The sequence below is a fragment of the Hyla sarda genome, chromosome 4 (assembly GCF_029499605.1).
Source record: "Hyla sarda isolate aHylSar1 chromosome 4, aHylSar1.hap1, whole genome shotgun sequence".
Classification (NCBI taxonomy): Eukaryota; Metazoa; Chordata; class Amphibia; order Anura; family Hylidae; genus Hyla; species Hyla sarda.
In genome coordinates, this window is record NC_079192.1 from 188,879,725 (window position 1) to 188,898,917 (window position 19,193).

General features: G+C 43.6%; 1 protein-coding gene and 1 non-coding gene across 2 annotated transcripts in view; both read left to right on the forward strand.

Moving 5' to 3' along the window:
- TNPO3 (transportin 3) overlaps window positions 1–11,319 on the forward strand; it is a 66,534-nt gene extending 55,215 nt beyond the window's left edge. Inside the window, exons 17-23 of the mRNA XM_056573108.1 lie at window positions 1,131–1,247; window positions 1,337–1,431; window positions 1,729–1,885; window positions 6,908–7,075; window positions 7,280–7,392; window positions 8,791–8,881; window positions 10,663–11,319. Coding sequence (XP_056429083.1) covers window positions 1,131–1,247; window positions 1,337–1,431; window positions 1,729–1,885; window positions 6,908–7,075; window positions 7,280–7,392; window positions 8,791–8,851 — 711 coding nt within the window. The 3' untranslated portion in view covers window positions 8,852–8,881; window positions 10,663–11,319. The remainder of the gene's footprint in view (window positions 1–1,130; window positions 1,248–1,336; window positions 1,432–1,728; window positions 1,886–6,907; window positions 7,076–7,279; window positions 7,393–8,790; window positions 8,882–10,662) is intronic.
- Window positions 11,320–18,006: 6,687 nt separating this feature from the next.
- LOC130268140 (U2 spliceosomal RNA) lies at window positions 18,007–18,195 on the forward strand. Its single transcript, XR_008843499.1, has one exon. It is a non-coding gene; the product is annotated as a U2 spliceosomal RNA (small nuclear RNA).
- The last annotated feature ends 998 nt before the right edge of the window (window positions 18,196–19,193 follow it).

The window sequence follows — 19,193 nt, forward strand, 5'->3', positions numbered from 1 at the left end:
CGAATCGAATTTACTGTAAGTTCGCTCATCTCTAATCATTATCACCTCCAGTAAGGAAGTTTACAGTACTGATAATAGGCGCATACATTTTTGTTTTTGTATGCACTGTATTTATACATCACTGCATTTACTGTAATACAGATTTCATTTTTCTGTATTGTATTTTTCTTAAAAATTATAATTTGCTGAACGTATGCTGTTGACTTATTATGTTCACAATTTCATGTTCAGTCATCACTTTATGTGCAGTAGTTTGCATATCTGTAGTATTCCAGGAAAAACTTATTATTATTTTTTTTTTTATATCAACTGGCTCCAGTAAGTTAAACAGATTTGTAAATTACTTCTAATAAAAAATCTTAATTCTTCCAGTAATTATCAGCTGCTGAAGTTGAGTTGTTCTTTTCTTTCTGACAACAGTGCTCTCTGCTGACACCTGCTTGTCTCAAGAACTGTCCGAAGCATTAGAGGTTTTCTATGGGGGTTTGCTCCTACTGTGGACAGTACCTGAAACAGACAGCGGTGTCAGCAGAGAGCACTGTTGTCAGACAGAAAATAATTCAACTTCAGCAGCTGATAGCTACTGGAAGGATTAAGATTTTTTAATTGAAGTAATTTACAAATCTGTTACAAAACTTTTTTTTTTCTTTGAATAATAGAATGTGCAGAATACAGAAAGACTTCCGCACTCACCGCATTAGAAGATCGCACACGGCTTTACCTCGGAACCTTTCATGGATGGGATGACAGGGCTGGCGTGTGCTGCTCAGAGGTGGCTGCTGGCGGTTTTGTGCACTTTAATACGCTTCTTATGGAGGCCTGAAGAAGTGCATTACAGTGCGCCAAACCGCCAGCAGTTGCCTCTGAGCGCCCCATGCCAGCCCCATCCATGAAAGGTTCCGAGGTTGAGTTGTGTGAGATCTTCTAATGCGGTGAGTGCGGGAGTCTTTCTGTATTCTGCATAGTCTATTTGAAGTTTTTTCTCCGACATTTATCCCAGCACGTCGGATACGCTTTTATTCTGAGGACCCGTTATATTGATCTGTGTGTCTGAAATTCATTGGGTGGGTTGCAGCAGTGCCGCGTCACATTCCTTTGAGCTACATGTATCCTTTTCTTTTTCTTACTAGATGGTGAATGTGTACCAGATACACCAACACTCATGCTTCCTCTACCTAGGCAGCATTCTGGTTGATGAGTATGGAATGGAAGAAGGGTGTCAGCAAGGGTTACTTGATATGCTGCAAGTGAGTCTTTTCCCAGAGAAAGGTGAAAAAAATGGTGCTAGTCTTTTACTGTGAACTTTTCTTATGTTTTCCTTTTTTGATAATAACAGGCTCTATGTGTACCTACCTTTCAACTACTTGAGCAGCCAAATGGGCTCCGTAATCACCCAGATACAGTAGATGACATGTTCCGCCTCTTAACAAGGTAATGCTATGTAACCTGTTCACTTTTATCACCTATCATCAACCATAATTTGCCTTTAAAACTGAATTGAATGTATAAGGTCTGTCACCATGCGGATTATGGCATTTTTTACTCTTTATCACATCCATTGTCCTGTTTGTCTTATTTAACTGAAAAGTGGGAATGAATCCCAACAAGAAGGGGAGACCTTCCCTAAAGATTAGTATCCCCAGGCATTGGGGATTGGACCTCCAGGGTGAAGGCAGTCTGAATGTTATTTTGCACTCACCAAGCCATCTTGTGTATATGCTCTCTTAGGTTCATTCAGCGGTGTCCCATTGTCCTGCTGCGCAGTCAGGTGCTGGTGCATGTTTTGCAGTGGGCTATTGCTGCCACTGCACTAGACCATCGAGATGCCAATTGTAGTGTCATGAAGTTTCTCCGTGATCTTGTCCATGCTGGGGTGGCCAATGATGTAAGTCTTTATAATTTGTTACCATGCGATGGATGATTTTCTCAATTTTTTTTTTTTTTTTTTGTCAAATTTTGTTTCAATCAATTCATGCAGATAATCTAGAGATCCAGCAGTAGACTTATATTTAGTAGAGTTTAATCAGATGTCCTTTGCACCAAATATATCTACAACCTACAATATTGCATTGACATAAATATTCAGACCCTCAGTACAAGCACCTTTTTGGCAGCTATTACAGCCTCCCTCCTTTTTTAACATGCTGCACAAGGTTTGTACGTCATTCTTTTCTCCAGATCCTCTGTCTCTCAGGGTTGATGGGTAACCTCAATAGACAGACGTTTTCAGGTCTCTCCATAGATCTTCAAGTGGGTTTAAAGGGGTACTCCGGCGCTAAGGCATCTTATCCCCTATTCTGATTACTATGGATCACGGGGCCGGAGAATTGTGACATCACGGCTCCACCCCCTCAATGTAAGCCTATGGGAGGGGGCGTGACAGCTGTCACACCCCCTCCCATAGGCTTGCATTGAGGGAGCGGAGGGTGATGTCACGCGGGGGCGGAGCCTTGATGTTTCAATGCTCCAGCCCTGTGATTGACAGTAATCAGACCTGGAGCGAGCATGCTCCGGGGACTGATTTTAGTGGGCTTCTGCGTGCAGGGTCACGGGAGTCCCCAGCGCCGGAGTACCCCTTTAAATCAGTCAATCCTGTGTTGTCTTGGCTGTTTGCCATGGGCAATTGCCTTGTTTGAAGGTTAACCTTTGGCTCACTCTAAGGTCTAGAGAACTCTGGAATTTTTTTTGCATTAAAGGGGTTATCCAAGCAAAAACTTTTTTTTTTTTTATGTATCAACTGGCTCCGGAAAGTTAAACAGATTTGTAAATTACTTCTATTAAAAAATCTTAATCCTTCCAATAGTTATTAGCTTCTGAAGTTTTCTGTCTAACTGCTCAATGATGATGTCACGTCCCGGGAGCTGTGCATGATGGGAGAATATCCCCATAGGAGCTGCACAGCTCCCGGGACGCGAGTCATCAGAGAGCAGTTAGACAGAAAACAGCAACTCAACTTCAGAAGCTAGTAACTATTGAAAGGATTAAGATTTTTTTAATAGAAATAATTTACAAATCTGTTTAACTTTCCGGAGCCAGTTGATATATACAAAAAAGTTTTGGCCTGGAATACCCCTTTAAGAATATCTCTTCCCTGCTCCTTTCTGCTTTCCGTCAATCCTGACCAGTCTCCCTCTCTCAGCTGCTCAGCATGTTGCGACAACCACCATTCTTCACTCTAAGGATGGTATTGGGCAGGTGATGAGCAGTGCCTGATTTCCTCCTGCCCAAAAACTTATGTATCCTTTTAATCAGACTAGAGAATCTGGTTTCTCACAGTCTGGGAATCCTTTTGTGCTTTTTTTGCAAATTCTATTATGGAGTATTAAGTGCATTAAGATGAGGATATATAATATTTTTTTTTTTTTTAGCACAAGGCTGTAACATAATGTGAAAAAAATTGAAAGGGTCTGAAAACTTTCCAAATGCATTATGTATATTAGGGATGATACATTTTAAGGTTTCAACTTCCTTTGCCTTCTCTTTCCCATGGTAGAAATAAAATGTAATAACTAGGGGTTCACCAAAAATTTTGGACTGAAACCAAATATTCAGGATGTGCTTGGCCGAAAACTGAAAAAATACTGGGAGTTGTAGTTCTGCACCAGCTACAGAGCCACAGATTGCAGAATAAGATCATTGCTCAACAGCAGTACATGCACAACGTTTATTAACCCCTTATGGATGCAGGGTTTTTTCCATTTTTGCATTTTCATTATTTCCTCATCACCTTCTAAAAATCATAACGCTTTAAAGTTTTACTTATAATATATAATTCATCATTAGTAATTTTTTTTAAACTTTTTTTTTTTGCTATGTTATAGCCCTCTCTGGTGGCTATATTATTCATTACATTGATTCCTAACACTGTTCATCAGCCTAGAAAAATATGTCGATGATCAGTGTTATCGGGGCTTGACTTCTCCTGCCTAGATCTCAGGTATGAAGAAGTCAATCGCCGATCAGACACACCGGAGGCAGGTAACGGACTCTCTGCTCGTGTCCTAGCTGGTCAGGACATAGCGATTTCACCGCGATGGTCCCGATCAGCCCAACTGAGCTGCCGGGATGCAATATTTTCATCTTTAGATGTGGCGATCAACTTTGATTGCCGCATCTAAAGGGTTAATAGCGCGCGGCACAACGATTGTTACCACACACTATTAGCCCAGGGTCCCGGCTTTCAACCGGACTGACTCGCTATGACTACATGACCCCACGTTATAGACCGGGCGCAGGGCGTACAGGTATGCCCTGCATCTTAAGAGGTAATGTGTTACTGCCACTTATGCGTTTCTGTTAGTAGTCATTGCTTGCCGAGGATTGTAGTTCAGCTACTTGCCAGGCCCAGTAGCACATTCATAAACTTAACTTTTTGCATGTACTGCTGCTATAGAACAGTAATCTGCAACCTTTGGCTCTGCTGCTGGTGCAAAACTATGACTACTGCTATAACTTTTGCTGGGAGTTGTAGTTCTGCACTAGCTGCAGATCTTTAGGTTGCAGATCACTGTGGATACCTTAGTTATGCTATAGGTTAGAGTGTAGGTGTTCTTAGTTGCTGCAGGGAGGCAGAGATAATGAGCCGTGGCTGGAAAGCCTCTTCAGAGACATTGGTGAGCCTGGCCGTGTCTCTAGCCTCCCGGGAGCAGTTGTGATCTGGAAACCTGTAGAGAGGTGTCAGGCCGAGGATATACAGGGTGGGCCATTTATATGGATACACCTTAATAAAATGGGAACGGTTGGTGATATTAACTTCCTGTTTGTGGCACATTAGTATATGTGAGGGGGAAGCTTTTCAACATGGGTGGTGACCATGGCGGCCATTTTGAATCCAACTTTTGTTTTTTCAATGAGAAGAGGGTCATGTGACACATCAAACTTATTGGGAATTTCATAAGAAATTGGTTTCAATGTAACTTTATTCTTTCATGAGTTATTTACAAGTTTCTGACCACTTATAAAATGTGTTCAATGTGCTGCCCATTGTGTTGGATTGTCAATGCAACCCTCTTCTCCCACTCCTCACACACTGATAGCAACACCGCAGGAGAAATGCTAGCACAGGCTTCCAGTATCCGTAGTTTCAGGTGCTGCAGAATGGGCAAAACAAAAATTGGAACAGGACCCTCAGTTTACGTTCAGTGAGGAGGCAAACTTTTATGTGAATGGTGAAGTTAACAAACAAAACCACCACTATTGGTCCAACACTAACCCACATTGGATAGATCCCTCCAAGACTGTTGGAACACAAAAATTGATGGTATGGGGTACAAAGATAGTGGGGCCATTCTTCATCAATGGAAACCTCAAGGCCACTGGATATGCGAAATTGCTACATGATGATGTGTTTCCCTCTTTATGCACTGAAGCTGGCACGTTCCCTGATTTTTTCCAGCAAGATGGTGCACCACCACATTATGGGTGTCAGGTCCAAGCATTCCTAGATGAACAGTTTCCTGGAAAGTGGATTGGTCATCGTGGGCCAGGTGAATGGCCCCCAAGGTCTCTCGATCTGACCCCCTTAGACTTTTATCTTTGGGATCATCTGAAGGCAATTGTCTATGCTGTGAAGATACGAGATGTGCAGCACCTGAAACTACGGATACTGGAAGCCTGTGCTAGCATTTCTCCTGCGGTGTTGTTATCAGTGTGTGAAGAGTGGGAGAAGAGGGTTGCATTGACAATCCAACACAATGGGCAGCACATTGAACATATTTTATAAGTGGTCAGAAACTTGTAAATAACTCACGAAAGAATAAAGTTACGTTGAAACCAATTTCTTGTGAAATTCCCAATAAGTTTGATGTGTCACATGACCCTCTTCCCATTGAAAAAACAAAAGTTTGATTCAAAATGGCCGCCATGGTCACCACCCATCTTGAAAAGTTTCCCCCTCACATATACTAATGTGCCACAAACAGGAAGTTAATATCACCAACCATTCCCATTTTATTAAGGTGTATCCATATAAATGGCCCACCCTGTACTTCTGACACCTTCTGTTTTCTTACCTCTGTGCACATGGTGAGTGTATTTGCCTATTTTCGTTACTTTTTCTTTTTTTTCTTTTGGCAAAAAGCCGATAACGCCATGTTTGGCTTCTGAAATTTCTGTGCATCCCCAGTAAAAACATTTTGTTTATCGGGAATCTGTCACTAAGTTTTACCCTACATAACGAGTGGCAACAAGTAATTGAGGTCAATATCATATGTCCCACCATGCGTAGCACATCTGTAAATGTGGAGAGAACAACATTTATAACTCTCACACGTAGTATGTAAATTAGACTTTAAGTAGTCACCAGGCATGCGGCTGAAGTAGTCACGACTCCCCGGGCTGTAATCAAGCCTATCCAGAAATGATTGACAGCCTAGCGATGAACAGTGACATCAGACCCTGACTGCGCTGCTCAATCATACCTAGATAGGCATTATTGGAGCCTGTGTAAGCGTGATTACAGACCGGGGTGTCGGCCACTCACCCAACTGACTATTTAAGCCTTGTGACATTTATAAAAGTTGTTTTCTCCACACTTATAGATATGACAGCAGACATCCAGGCATATGTGTTGCCACTGATTATATAGGGTAAAACATAGTGATAGGTCCCCTTTATAAGCCACCATTAAGGGTTTCTAGTTTTATATAAAAACAATGTAATCATTGTTTATTGAAGAGTTTAGTTTTATTAATGGGGTTACAATTGAAGTCCACTTCATGACATATTAAACACCTAAATGAAGTCTATATGGTGAAAAAGTGCATTTCCATTCACTGCCATGAAGCAGAGGTCGTTGGGAACTGAAATACTAGTTTCTTGTCTTTTCATTATGCAATCCTTCAGCTTTATTTACATAAACTAAGAAACCCCCCTTTTTAAGTTTTGTCTGATCTGTCTTGATCCATAGCATGAAGAAAACTTTGAGGTTCGGAAGGACCTGATCCAGCAGGTGTTGAACCAGTTTGGACAGCAGCTGATAAGTCAGCTCCTACATGCGTGCTGTTTCTGCCTCCCACCTTACACCTTGCCTGATGTGGCTGAAGTCATCTGGGAGATCATGATCTTTGATAGGCCGGTATGAAATCCTGTTTCTATGCATCCAGATTGTTCAGTAGTCCTAGAATAAATGGATTTAACTAGTGTGGAGATGTAATGAAAGTTAATATAGATAGATTTGTGACACAGGTTTGTATTATAAATGTTTCCTAACCAAGTTTCTTTTTTCAGATATTTCTTTTTTATATTGTGCACTTTCTGACCCAGATTTTTATTTCTCCAGACATTTTGTAGATGGCTGGAAACATCGTTGAAGAGTTTACCAAAGGAGATGTCAGGGGGCGCTATCACAGTGACTCATAAACAGTTAACAGACTTCCATAAGCAAGTCACAAGGTAAGAGAGAGGTTAAGAGCTGCCATGTCACAAGATGATGTATGACATGTATAGGTGCCAGAAAGGGAATAAAGGCAGAAATGTCATTAAGACGACCAGGCAAAAGAAACTAGCCTGGTATACGCTTGTGCTGGAGCAGCCTGGTATACGCTTGTGCTGGAGCAGCCTGGTATACACTTGTGCCGGAGCAGCCTGGTATACGCTTGTGCGGGAGCAGCCTGGTATACGCTTGTGCGGGAGCAGCCTGGTATGCGCTTGTGGCGGAGCAGCCTGGTATGCGCTTGTGCCGGAGCAGCCTGGTATGCGCTTGTGCCGGAGCAGCCTGGTATGCGCTTGTGGCGGAGCAGCCTGGTATGCGCTTGTGCCGGAGCAGCCTGGTATGCGCTTGTGCCGGAGCAGCCTGGTATGCGCTTGTGGCGGAGCAGCCTGGTATGCGCTTGTGGCGGAGCAGCCTGGTATGCGCTTGTGGCGGAGCAGCCTGGTATGCGCTTGTGGCGGAGCAGCCTGGTATGCGCTTGTGGCGGAGCAGCCTGGTATGCGCTTGTGGCGGAGCAGCCTGGTATGCGCTTGTGGCGGAGCAGCCTGGTATGCGCTTGTGGCGGAGCAGCCTGGTATGCGCTTGTGGCGGAGCAGCCTGGTATGCGCTTGTGGCGGAGCAGCCTGGTATGCGCTTGTGGCGGAGCAGCCTGGTATGCGCTTGTGGCGGAGCAGCCTGGTATGCGCTTGTGGCGGAGCAGCCTGGTATGCGCTTGTGGCGGAGCAGCCTGGTATGCGCTTGTGGCGGAGCAGCCTGGTATGCGCTTGTGGCGGAGCAGCCTGGTATGCGCTTGTGGCGGAGCAGCCTGGTATGCGCTTGTGGCGGAGCAGCCTGGTATGCGCGTGTGGCGGAGCAGCCTGGTATGCGCGTGTGGCGGAGCAGCCTGGTATGCGCGTGTGGCGGAGCAGCCTGGTATGCGCTTGTGGCGGAGCAGCCTGGTATGCGCTTGTGGCGGAGCAGCCTGGTATGCGCTTGTGGCGGAGCAGCCTGGTATGCGCGTGTGGCGGAGCAGCCTGGTATGCGCGTGTGGCGGAGCAGCCTGGTATGCGCGTGTGGCGGAGCAGCCTGGTATGCGCGTGTGGCGGAGCAGCCTGGTATGCGCGTGTGGCGGAGCACTATTTCATACTTATAAATGTAGTTACATTTCTGCAATGTTGCTTGACATGTTAGAGCAGAGTTTCCCAACCAGGGTGCCTCCAGCTTTTGCAAAACTACAACTCCTAGCATTCCTGGACAGCCGTTGGCTGTGTTAGAGATGATAAAAGTAACATTTTCCGGCCTCATATTTGTTTGTGACATTTTCTGTGCAGGTACTGTGTGCCGGGTGACTAAATTAACTTTCCTATGTTTTTTCCCCCCAGTGCTGAGGAATGTAAACAGGTGTGTTGGGCTCTGAGAGATTTCACCAGGTTATTTCGATAGCTGTGCTCCTAGATCACCCAGCCTGTCACGGTGAGTTAAGGTTGTTGTGGATCTCAGCTCTTGCTCGAGTCGGGAGCCCGCGTCATACCCCGTTAACGGCCATTGGACGGGCATAGACATCCATGGTCGTTAACTGGTTAAACAAAGTATATTAGAAATATTTACCATAAGGAGTGCCATAGCAAAAAAATTTTTAATGAGTTTCCCTTTAAATGGCTGCTGCGTTTTACAGTAATCCACTATAAATTTGGTCGTGAATGGGGTCGTCCCGCGCCCAGACAAACTTGCAGCTATGATAACTCTGAAATGGCCGAGTAATTCAGTGTCAGTCACGTGTCATTGTAATAAAGGAGCCTGTCAGTCTTTCATGCGGCCCGTGTTTTTTGTTTACGCTATTCACTGCAGTTTCCGCATTATTTTCTTGGTTCAGACATTTCCACACACTGTGATACCAAGTGTGTTTTCTTAGCTTTTTTACATTATTTATAAAGGAGTACTGCAACGATAGACAACTTATCCCCTATACGCAGGATAGGGATAAGTGTCTGATTGCTGGGGGGATCCGAAGGCTGGGCCCCCCCGCGATTTCCTTTACAGGGCTCCGCCTCTGCCGCAGCTCTCGCTTGCAGGAGGTGTGTTGGTCGCAGCATGAGTTCTCCATGTATCTCTATGGAAGAGGCAAAGATGCAGTGTTCATTCCTCCCCGCCTCTCCCATAGAGCTGAATAGAGGAAGCGTGTCTGACCATCTCAGTGAGGTTGACTACACGAGCATTAGCCATGCAGAGCCACGGCAGGGCCCCGTATGGGAGATTGTGGGGGGAGGGGGTTGCTCCCCAACCCCCGCGCTTGGACACTTATCCCCCCTGCAGTTAGGGGATAAGTTGTCTATCGCTGCAGTACTCCGTTTAACTTTAAAAAGTAATTGATGATTTTAATGTTTTCATGGGAGGGATATATATCCTTTTTATTTTTTATTTTTTTTATTCCTTTTATTTGAGTTTATTATATGTTTTTTTATTATGGTTCACTGTGACAATAGATATTCTAGGGAACGGTCAGATCAGTGATCTACTTGTACAGCCTGCCTATGACAGTCTGTAATAAAAAGTGTGTAACAGCAGCCATGGAGACCTAGAGAAGAACTTGACATTGGTTCTCTGCAATTTGCATCACCCGTAGGAGGTAATCAAAACCCGAACACACATCCCCTGACTCTCCGTGTCTCTATTGGTAGGGACTAGAGATGAGCGAACTTACAGTAAATTCGATTAGGCACAAACTTCTCGGCTCGGCAGTTGATGTCTTTTCCTGCATAAATTAGTTCAGCCTTCAGGTGCTCCGGTGGGCTGGAAAAGGTGGATACATTCCTAGGAAAGAGTCTCCACCGGAGCATCGGAAAGCTGAACTAATTTATGCAGGAAAAGTCATCAACTACCGAGCGGAGAAGTTCGTGACGAATCGAATTTACTGTAAGTTCGCTCGTCTCTGGTAGGGACACACTTTCCACTGGAACACCCACATCTCAATTTAGCCATAACTGGGAGGAGGAACACAGGAAATATCATCCCATATTTGTATTGTTCATTCAGAAATAAGACTATGTATTAAAGTAGACTGGTCAGGAGAGGTGACAGATCTTTTTTAAATAAATTACATTATTTAGGTGACAGTTACCGGTATGATTTTATCCCATTTCTATTTTTTCCTACCAGTTCTTTATGGAAATTGCAGAGTTTTACTGAAGTACACTCAATGTTTAGTAGCTTTTCCTTTATGCATCATGATGATCCTCTTTTTGCTTCCCTCTCAGTGAAGACAGGTTACCCAGGCCACTAAGACGGCACCTTCCGAACAGAGAACCATTGTGGATTGGCTTCTATACCCCATAGTGTGTGATGCCAAATGGGGGACGCAAAGCAAGGAAAACGACAGACCAGAAAGCTTTGTGGATGGCGTCCCCATGTAACGTGTGCTGAAGATAATGTAAAGAACTGGGAAAAAAGTTAAACCCCTTCACTTCTGGTAAATGTTCCCTGTAGAGCTGTGGTTTCTGTAAGAATCTTCCACAGTAGTAAGAACCTCAATGAGCAAACCGTGCCAGAAGTGTATTGATGTCCCAATCCCCCACAGTGCCACATTGTCCTAATATTCGGGGGTGAAGGGGTTCTCCAGGCAATGTTGTGTGCCCAAGTGCCACATATGCATTATGGGAGGGATTGGTGGGGGGAGAAGAAGGTGGGGTTAGGAGGGTTTAGAGCTTTCCTTGATGGACTTGTTTTAAAATAAAATAAAATACAGGAAAATACGAAAAAAAATGCAATGGATAAGAAAAAAACACAAAAAAAAAACAAGCCGTCAGATGAGATCATCAGTTGGCGGAAATAAAATTTGCGTGAATGCAAACAAAAAATATGCAGCTAAACTTTCTGTGAAAAGAAAAAGTGCAAATAAAACTTACAAAAATGAATTTAACTTTGTGTGACTTCAGTGGTTTACACCTGTTAAGGCCGGATGGTGTTGCATGATCCATTTTTTTTTACATTCTTTATCATTGTAAACAGTACAGTGCTTCTGTATTGTAAAAAACCTGTACCTCAGTGGTGGCCAACCTCTTACATGGTAAAGACAGCCACATTACACCTGTGCAAGGGGTCTATGGACACCCCCTTACTTTGGGATCTAAGGAGGGTGCAAAATGGGACTGAATCCTAGCAAGAACTGGTGGGCTCAACTTTAGTGATCAGTACCAGGCAGCTGCTGCCAAGGCTAACATGGTCATGGGATGTATCAAGAGAGGCATAGAGGCACGTGACGGGAACATAGTTTTGCCTCTGTATAAATGTAGTCAGATCACATATGGAGTATTGTGTCCAATTTTGCACACATGTACATAAGGACATGGCTGAACTGGAGAGGAGGTGGCGACAAAGATAACTAATGGTATGGACCAAGACAGGTTATCAAGTTTGGGGTTATTTAGTTTAAAGATGTCTTAGGGGCGATCTGATTACAATGTACAAATATATGAATGGACAGTACAGAGATATTTCTAGTGATCTTTTTATATATAGGCCGATAACCATGGCAAGTGGGCATCCTCTAAGTCTATAGGAAAGAAGGTTTCACCATCATCATAGACGGGGATTCTTCACTGTAAGAGCAGTGAGACTATGGAACTCTCTGCCACATGATGTTGTGATGTCTGACTCAATAAACAAGTTCAGGGGGGGGGGGCTGGATGTTTTTTTGAAAAAATATAACAGGTTATGGCTGCTAGATATGTGGGGGTAGAAGTTGATCCAGGGATTTATTCTGATCACCATTTTGGGAAGGGACTTTTCCTCTGTATTGGGTCAATTGGCATCAGCCTTATGGAGAGTTTTTGCCTTCCTCTGGATCAACACAGTAGAGCTTTAGGTTGAACTTGATGAACTCTTGTCTTTTTTTCAACCTTACGAGCCATGTAAATATGTAAAGAAGTAAAGATGTGCTGTTTTTAAGTAAAGTGACCTACATCACTGCACCACTATGCTGTTCTTCTCCACCATGGATCTGATCATTCCTCTCTGAACTATGACCCTGCTGTTGCCATGCAACAGAGCACACACTTTCCCACAATCCTCCTTGCTTACAAGAACAGAGAAGACTGTTAACACCTAACACTGTTAACACAACACAACAACTGCTAACACCTCAGAGTGACTATAGCTGAACTAAGCATGTGTGAGCGTCATAATGGGTTGTAACAAGGGCAGCAGGTTGTTAAAACAATGCAGGCACATGGGGGATTAGTAAGGCTAGGTTCACAAGGCCATTGTCTCCCGTCCTGCTATTCTCTCGTCATTGCTGCTAAGCGGACCATACTAACAGATGCAAACTGATGCAAAAGGATGCCATTAAGTGGCATACTGTTGCATCAGTTTTTAATCCATTTATTTTCTGTTTTTATTATTGTCCCTTCCTGGCTCCTCACAACTCTTCTGAGCATGTTCAGAAGTAATAACGGATCAAAAACTGATGGGAAAAAACGGGTGCAAACTGAGACATTAAAGGCTCATCCATTTTCAATCCGTTACCCGTAGACTACAATGTTAAATTTATAATATCTGTTTCTATTCTATTATTTTTGACGGAAGAAAAAATACAGCATGCAACGTCTTTTCTCCTGCAAAAAATAATGGAAAGGAAAGCAAACGGGTGCAAATGGCTGACAAATAATTGTAAAAAATCGCATTGACATCAATGGGATTCCTTCACAACCGCTTGAAAGCCGTTAGAAAAAGCCTTGAACCGGACAGCAGTCGGGAGGAAATTGACGGGGACAGATGGCTGTGTGAACCGAGCCCTAAGTCTATATCAAACAGTATATTTTCACAAGCATACAGATGCCCAGAGTGATAGCTAGTGCATTACTGCTGAAAAAAACAACTCCTTTTCAGCACATTTAATGGCATTCTACGCTAGCCGAGTGTAAGGGTAAAATGGGGGGGCTATGAAATGCCAACATAATGGATACTAAAATAGTGGCACCCACCCATGTTAAGTCTTTAAACTTTATTAATCCAACATTAAAATGCCCAGAAGTACAAGAGGAAAGGGAAAGGATTAATCGAAGCTGCACAACAGGAGAATGGCTATGGCGGTCCCGTGGTCCCAGTACATCCTTGGTGCATACTTCTCTATCAGATATCTTCCTTAAAGGGGGGGATAAAAAATGCCATTTTAACGTAGTGCACTCTTCAGTAAAAATGACACATTTTTTATTCTGCAGGTCCATACAGTTACTACGATACTCAATTGATGTAGATTTTATTTTATTACTTTTAAAAATCTGTATGAAAATGGGTATGTTTAAAATTGTCCTATTTTGATTCCTACAATTATTACTTTTTTTTATATATATTTTTTTTATGAAGGGCTTATTTTTTGCACTGTGATCTGTAGTTTTTATCTTTAAAATTTTTGTTTTGATGGGACTCTTTCATAATTCTTAAATTTTTTTCTGGTATATGACGTGACCAAACATAAGCGATTCTGGACTTTGGTATTTTTTATTTATTTATATTTACGCCATTGACCATGCGGTTTAATTTAATGTTTTATATTTTAAGTGATAAACTACAAGAAATCAAACCTGGTTCCCTACAGATAATGACCCTCATTTACTTAGAAAATCGGGTTGGAAGTCTATGTTGCTTTCTTACCCGATTGCTTTTTTCCCCTGGTATTTATTATTATGTCGCATCCTGTTTGTCGTATGTGCGTCTTTTTGGCTTGGTTTCCAACTCCTCTGAGTTGTCGGGAAAAAATCCACAACAATTGAACAAATTCGGGTGAAAGCTTTATAAATACGTGGGAAAGCTCAGAAATGTCGGGTTACGCCCCTTTTTCAGGTGTGGGAGAATCCACATCGGGTCCGTCGAAAAAAATGTTGCATCGTGTCGCAGACTGGCGCACGATGTCTGCGACATGTCGCAGACAAGGATGCGACAAAAAAACCCGACAAAACAAGTCTGGTTTAGAATAGTAAATGAGGGCCAATGTCAGTTTTTTAGGAGTCTTGCTGGATTTTTCTTTCTTTCTATTAGAGAATAAACTATTGGTGAGGGGGAAAAGCTTCTCATCTTTCTATCACATCAGGTGTCTTTTAGAGCAGCAATGTCATTTTAATCCGTTATAGTCCGTTATTAATAACGGACGTTATTTTGTGATGGGAGAATGAACGGAAGAAATGGTGCATGCACTATTTCTCCCGCTACTATCTTCCGTCACAAAATAACAAATTAAAACGGATATTGTAAAAATCCCATAGACTATAATGACTATAATAACTGACGTTTAATGCCAATTTTCATGGTTTTCATTACGGAACATAAAACGGATCTTTAAAACGGATGAATTTCATAGTGTGAAAGCAGCCTAAGACCCCTCCAGACAGAAATTCTAAAATATTGTGATGGGAAAATAACAGCTGCAAGTCCATGGGGCGCATACTGCGGAGATTCCTTTCTTCAAGCGAGATGGGCAACCCATATTCTACAAGGCTCGTCACATCAAGGAATTTTGCGCATTATTTTTAGCCCTTCGAAATCTACTTTAACACCTTAAGGACCGAGGGTTTTTCAGTTTTTGCATTTTAGTTTTTTTGCTCCTTGCCTTTAAAAAATCATAACTCTTTCAATTTTGCACCTAAAAATCCATATGATTGCTTATTTTTTGCGCCACCGATTCTACTTTGTAATGACTTCAGTCATTTTGCCCAAAAATCTACGGCGAAACGGGAAAAAATCATTGTGAGACAAAATTGAAAAAAACCTGCCGTTTTGTAACTTTTGGGGGCTTCCGTTTCTACGTAGTAAATTTTTTGGTAAAAATAACACCTTTTTATTCTATAGGTCCATACGATTAAAATGATACCCTACTTATATAGGTTTGATTTTGTCGTACTTCTGGAAAAAATCATAACTACATGCAGGAAAATTTATACGTTTAAAATTGTCATCTGGTTCCCTATAACTTTTTTATTTTTCCGCGTATGGGGCGGTATGAGGGCTAATTTTTTGCGCCGTGATCTGAAGATTTTAACAGTACCATTTTTGCATTGATAGGACTTATTGATCGCTTTTTATTTATTTTTTCATGATATAAAAAGTGACCAAAAATGCACTATTTTGGACTTTGGATTTTTTTTGCACGAATGCCATTGACCGTGCGGTTTAATTAACGATATATTTTTATAATTCGGACATTTCCGCACGTGGCGATACCATATGTTTATTTTTATTTACACTGTTTTTTTTTTTTTTTTTTTTAATGGGAAAAAGGGGGTGATTCAAACTTTTAATAGGGTAGGGGTTAAATGATCTTTACTTTTTTTTTTTTTTTTTTTTGCAGTGTTATAGGTCCCATAGGGACCTATAACACTGCACACACTGATCTTCATCATTGATTACTGGTTTCTCATAGGAAACCAGTGATCGACGATTCTGCCGCATGACTGCTCATGCCTGGATCTCAGGCACTGAGCAGTCATTCGGCGATCGGACTGCGAGGAGGCAGATAGGGATCCTCCAGCTGTCCTGTAAGCTGTTCGGGATGCTGCGATTTTGCATGCTTTCACTTTCACTTTAGACGCGTGTTCAACTTTGAACGCCACATCTAAAGGGTTAATAGCGTGCGGCACCGCGATCAATGCCGCGCGCTGTTAGCCACGGGTCCCGGCCGTTGTTAGAGGCCGGGCCCGACCTGCTATGACGCGGGGCCACGCCGTGGCCATGCGTTATAGATTGGGAGCGGACTCATGACGTACCGGTATGTCATGTGTCCTTAAGGAGTTAATCCTCACCATTTTCCTAATCATTGAAAATCTATAAGGTGAGGGACCATCTGACCACTGTCATTTTAAGCATTAATAACTCTGGGATGCTTTTACTTTTCATTCTGATTCCGAGACAGTTTTTTCTTCAGTTAGTGGTAAAATTTTGTTAATTCTTGCATCATATCTTGGTGAAAAATGCAAAAATGTTATGAAAAAATATAAAATTTTGCATTTTTTTTTGAACTTTGAAGCTCTCTGGAAAATGGATATTCCAAATAAATGATATATTGATTCACATATACAATATGTCTACTTTATGTTTGCATCATAAAGTTGACATGTTTTTACTTTTGGAAGACATCAGAGGGCTCCAAAGTTCAGCAGCAATTTTCCAATTTTTCACACAATTTTCCAAATCGAAATTTTCTTGGTCGCTCTTCATTGGGGGACACTTTACCGATGGGTATATGCTCTTGCCGCTAGGAGGTGCTGACACTAGGAAGAAAAAAAGTAGTCTCCTCCCTGGCAGGATATACCCGCCCACCTGTGGTGAGGTAATCCAGTTTTAGCTAGTGTCAGCTAGGAGGCAGACACAGGTCTGGGTGCTCCCCAGACCTTGTCTTTTTTTTTTTTTTTTCTAGTAAGGGCTGTTTAGTTAGGTTCTTTACTCCTATTTATTTCCCTTTTTCAGGTGGGGATTCAGCAGCATGGTGCTACCTGTTCTCCCCCATATGTGGCTAAGGGGCACGGGACATTGATGAATGCACAGTTAACCCCTTCCCGCCAACGGCCAGCGCCTGGGGTTGCACCTTGGGTCCAGGTCCCCCTATTTTCCCTGCTCGTCTTGGGCTGTAGCAGCATGATGTGATGCAGGTGACTTAAAAGCTTGCTGAAGACTTCTTAGGTGAGCATAAGTAGACAGGTGAGTATACGAAGGTGGAGTTCACGCGTGAGTATGTTGCCTCCCCACACACACGGAAATGACGGGGTTAATTGGTTCCCATGTGTCTTTTGGGGCAGTTTAATGGAGGTCATTGGCCTGTTTTTTAATGGGGTCTGGGCTCTCACTTTAAGTCTCTCCTGCCTGTGGTGTTTCAGGGCAGCCGCTGACTTTTGCGGCAGCTCCCTGTACTTATTGAGCCACAGTCACGGCTCTCAGCTCCTCCGGGGCTGTGTGGCCGGCAGGAGCCATAATGGCGGCAGGTAGTTCTGCCCCCCTTCTTCCCAAGTTCAGAGTGGGAACCAGGTTTCAACTGTAGGGTCCCTCTGCATGCGCTGCCTTTATAGCGCCGACATGGGAGAATCTGTGCCTCTCATTATGGAGCTTAGCTCCGCCCCCTCCTCCCCACAGCGAGCTCTCCGGTCTGGCACGCTGCAGGGGTCTTTAGTTCTACCAGGAATGTCAAAGGCTGTATCCGTCCTCTTCTCCCTGGTTTGGGGCCGTACTTTTCTAGCCGGCGGGATGCTTCCCAGTCAGGATGCTCTCCCACCGCATGGACGGGGACTCGGAGGGGTTCTATTCCCCACCCTGGCTGGTCACCTTTTTGGAGGTGGGGGAATGGTCATAGCTCCACCGAAAACCCCAGGAGGTGGAAAGCACTCTCTACTATGTGTGTGTGTGTGTATATGTGTGTATATATATATATATATATATATATATATATATATATATATATATATATATAATATATAGTGAATCTCCTTTTCTAGTCTTAAAGGCCATTTAGTGGTGGTTGGCGCCCTCTTGTGGCGTATAATTAGATTGTGCCTTCCTTTTTTCCATGCACCCTTGTGACCTCTGGGAACACAAAATTGCAGCCTTAGCCGGTGCTATCTACTGCTTCCGGCCTTTTGACTAAGATCAGTGCAGTGTAGGTTCTTATCATTTTAATATCTGATACTTCCCCTATCCGGGGACCATATAGTACATGGATTTTTCAGTACGTGGGCCGATGTGGAAGCTTGCTTCCGTCACCCCGTGCATTGACCCGCTATGGTGGTTTCTTCTTGTACAGTACACCAAAATATATCTGTTGGACCCTTTTTTCTGGGTATACGGGGGCCCCTTCCTGTCTCAATCACCCTGTATGGGTCCTGATATGACACACTGCATTGAGTCGTGGAAGTATGCCTCTGGCATTCCTTCTTTCGCCAGGTTTCTCACTCTGAGTCAAACGTGTCTCCCTGTGGCGGGTTGTGCCAGGGATTTCATGTTTCCTTGGAAGTATACCAGGGTTACAGTCAGGACTGTTTATCCTCTACCAACGGTTGCCATGACATGTTTGCCATGTCTGCAGGTGTTCTCGACTGTACATCCATTATTCCCTCCTCCACAGGCTGCCACATCCACGGCATCAGTCCCGGATCTCCAAGTCCAGTTCGAGGTTTCCATGGAAGATTGCACCTGCTCTCATTGGGTCAGTTAGTAGCGTCATCAGTGCGAGACGACCGCCAGAGTGCACTGTGGTCTACATGGTCCCTTACCAGTAAGCCAGACAGTGGTCTGCATGGTTTTCTCTGCTGCCTGTTGCTTCTCCAAGGACTCAAGTGTCTGCGGCTGAAGTTCTGGTACCCCGCTACTAGTGCGAGGTGTCCGCTGGAGTGCACCGTTGTCTACATGGACCCATACCAGTAAGCCAGTTAGTGGTCTGCATGGTTTTCTCTGCTGCCTGTCGCTTCTCCAGGGGCTGAAGAGTCTATGGCTGCAGTTCTGGTACCTCTCTGCTACTGCATGATGTACGGTGGAGTGACCTGGCGTGTCCTGAGGACCCTATGCTGGGAACAGGGTTACAATCCACTGCTCCCAGGGTGATGTGGATCCTATTTATGGCTTCTAGTTTTCACTGCCTTTCCACATGCATAAAGGGGCCCAGTTATTGCTATCTGACTGTCCCCTTATCACCAGCGCCTGGAGGGGCACTCATTTCACCAGGCCATTGTCTACACAGTTTTGACAGTCAGCCAGCATTTGTCTGCATGGTCTCCTACACCACCGGGTCACCCATATGTTTGGCCGCACTCCT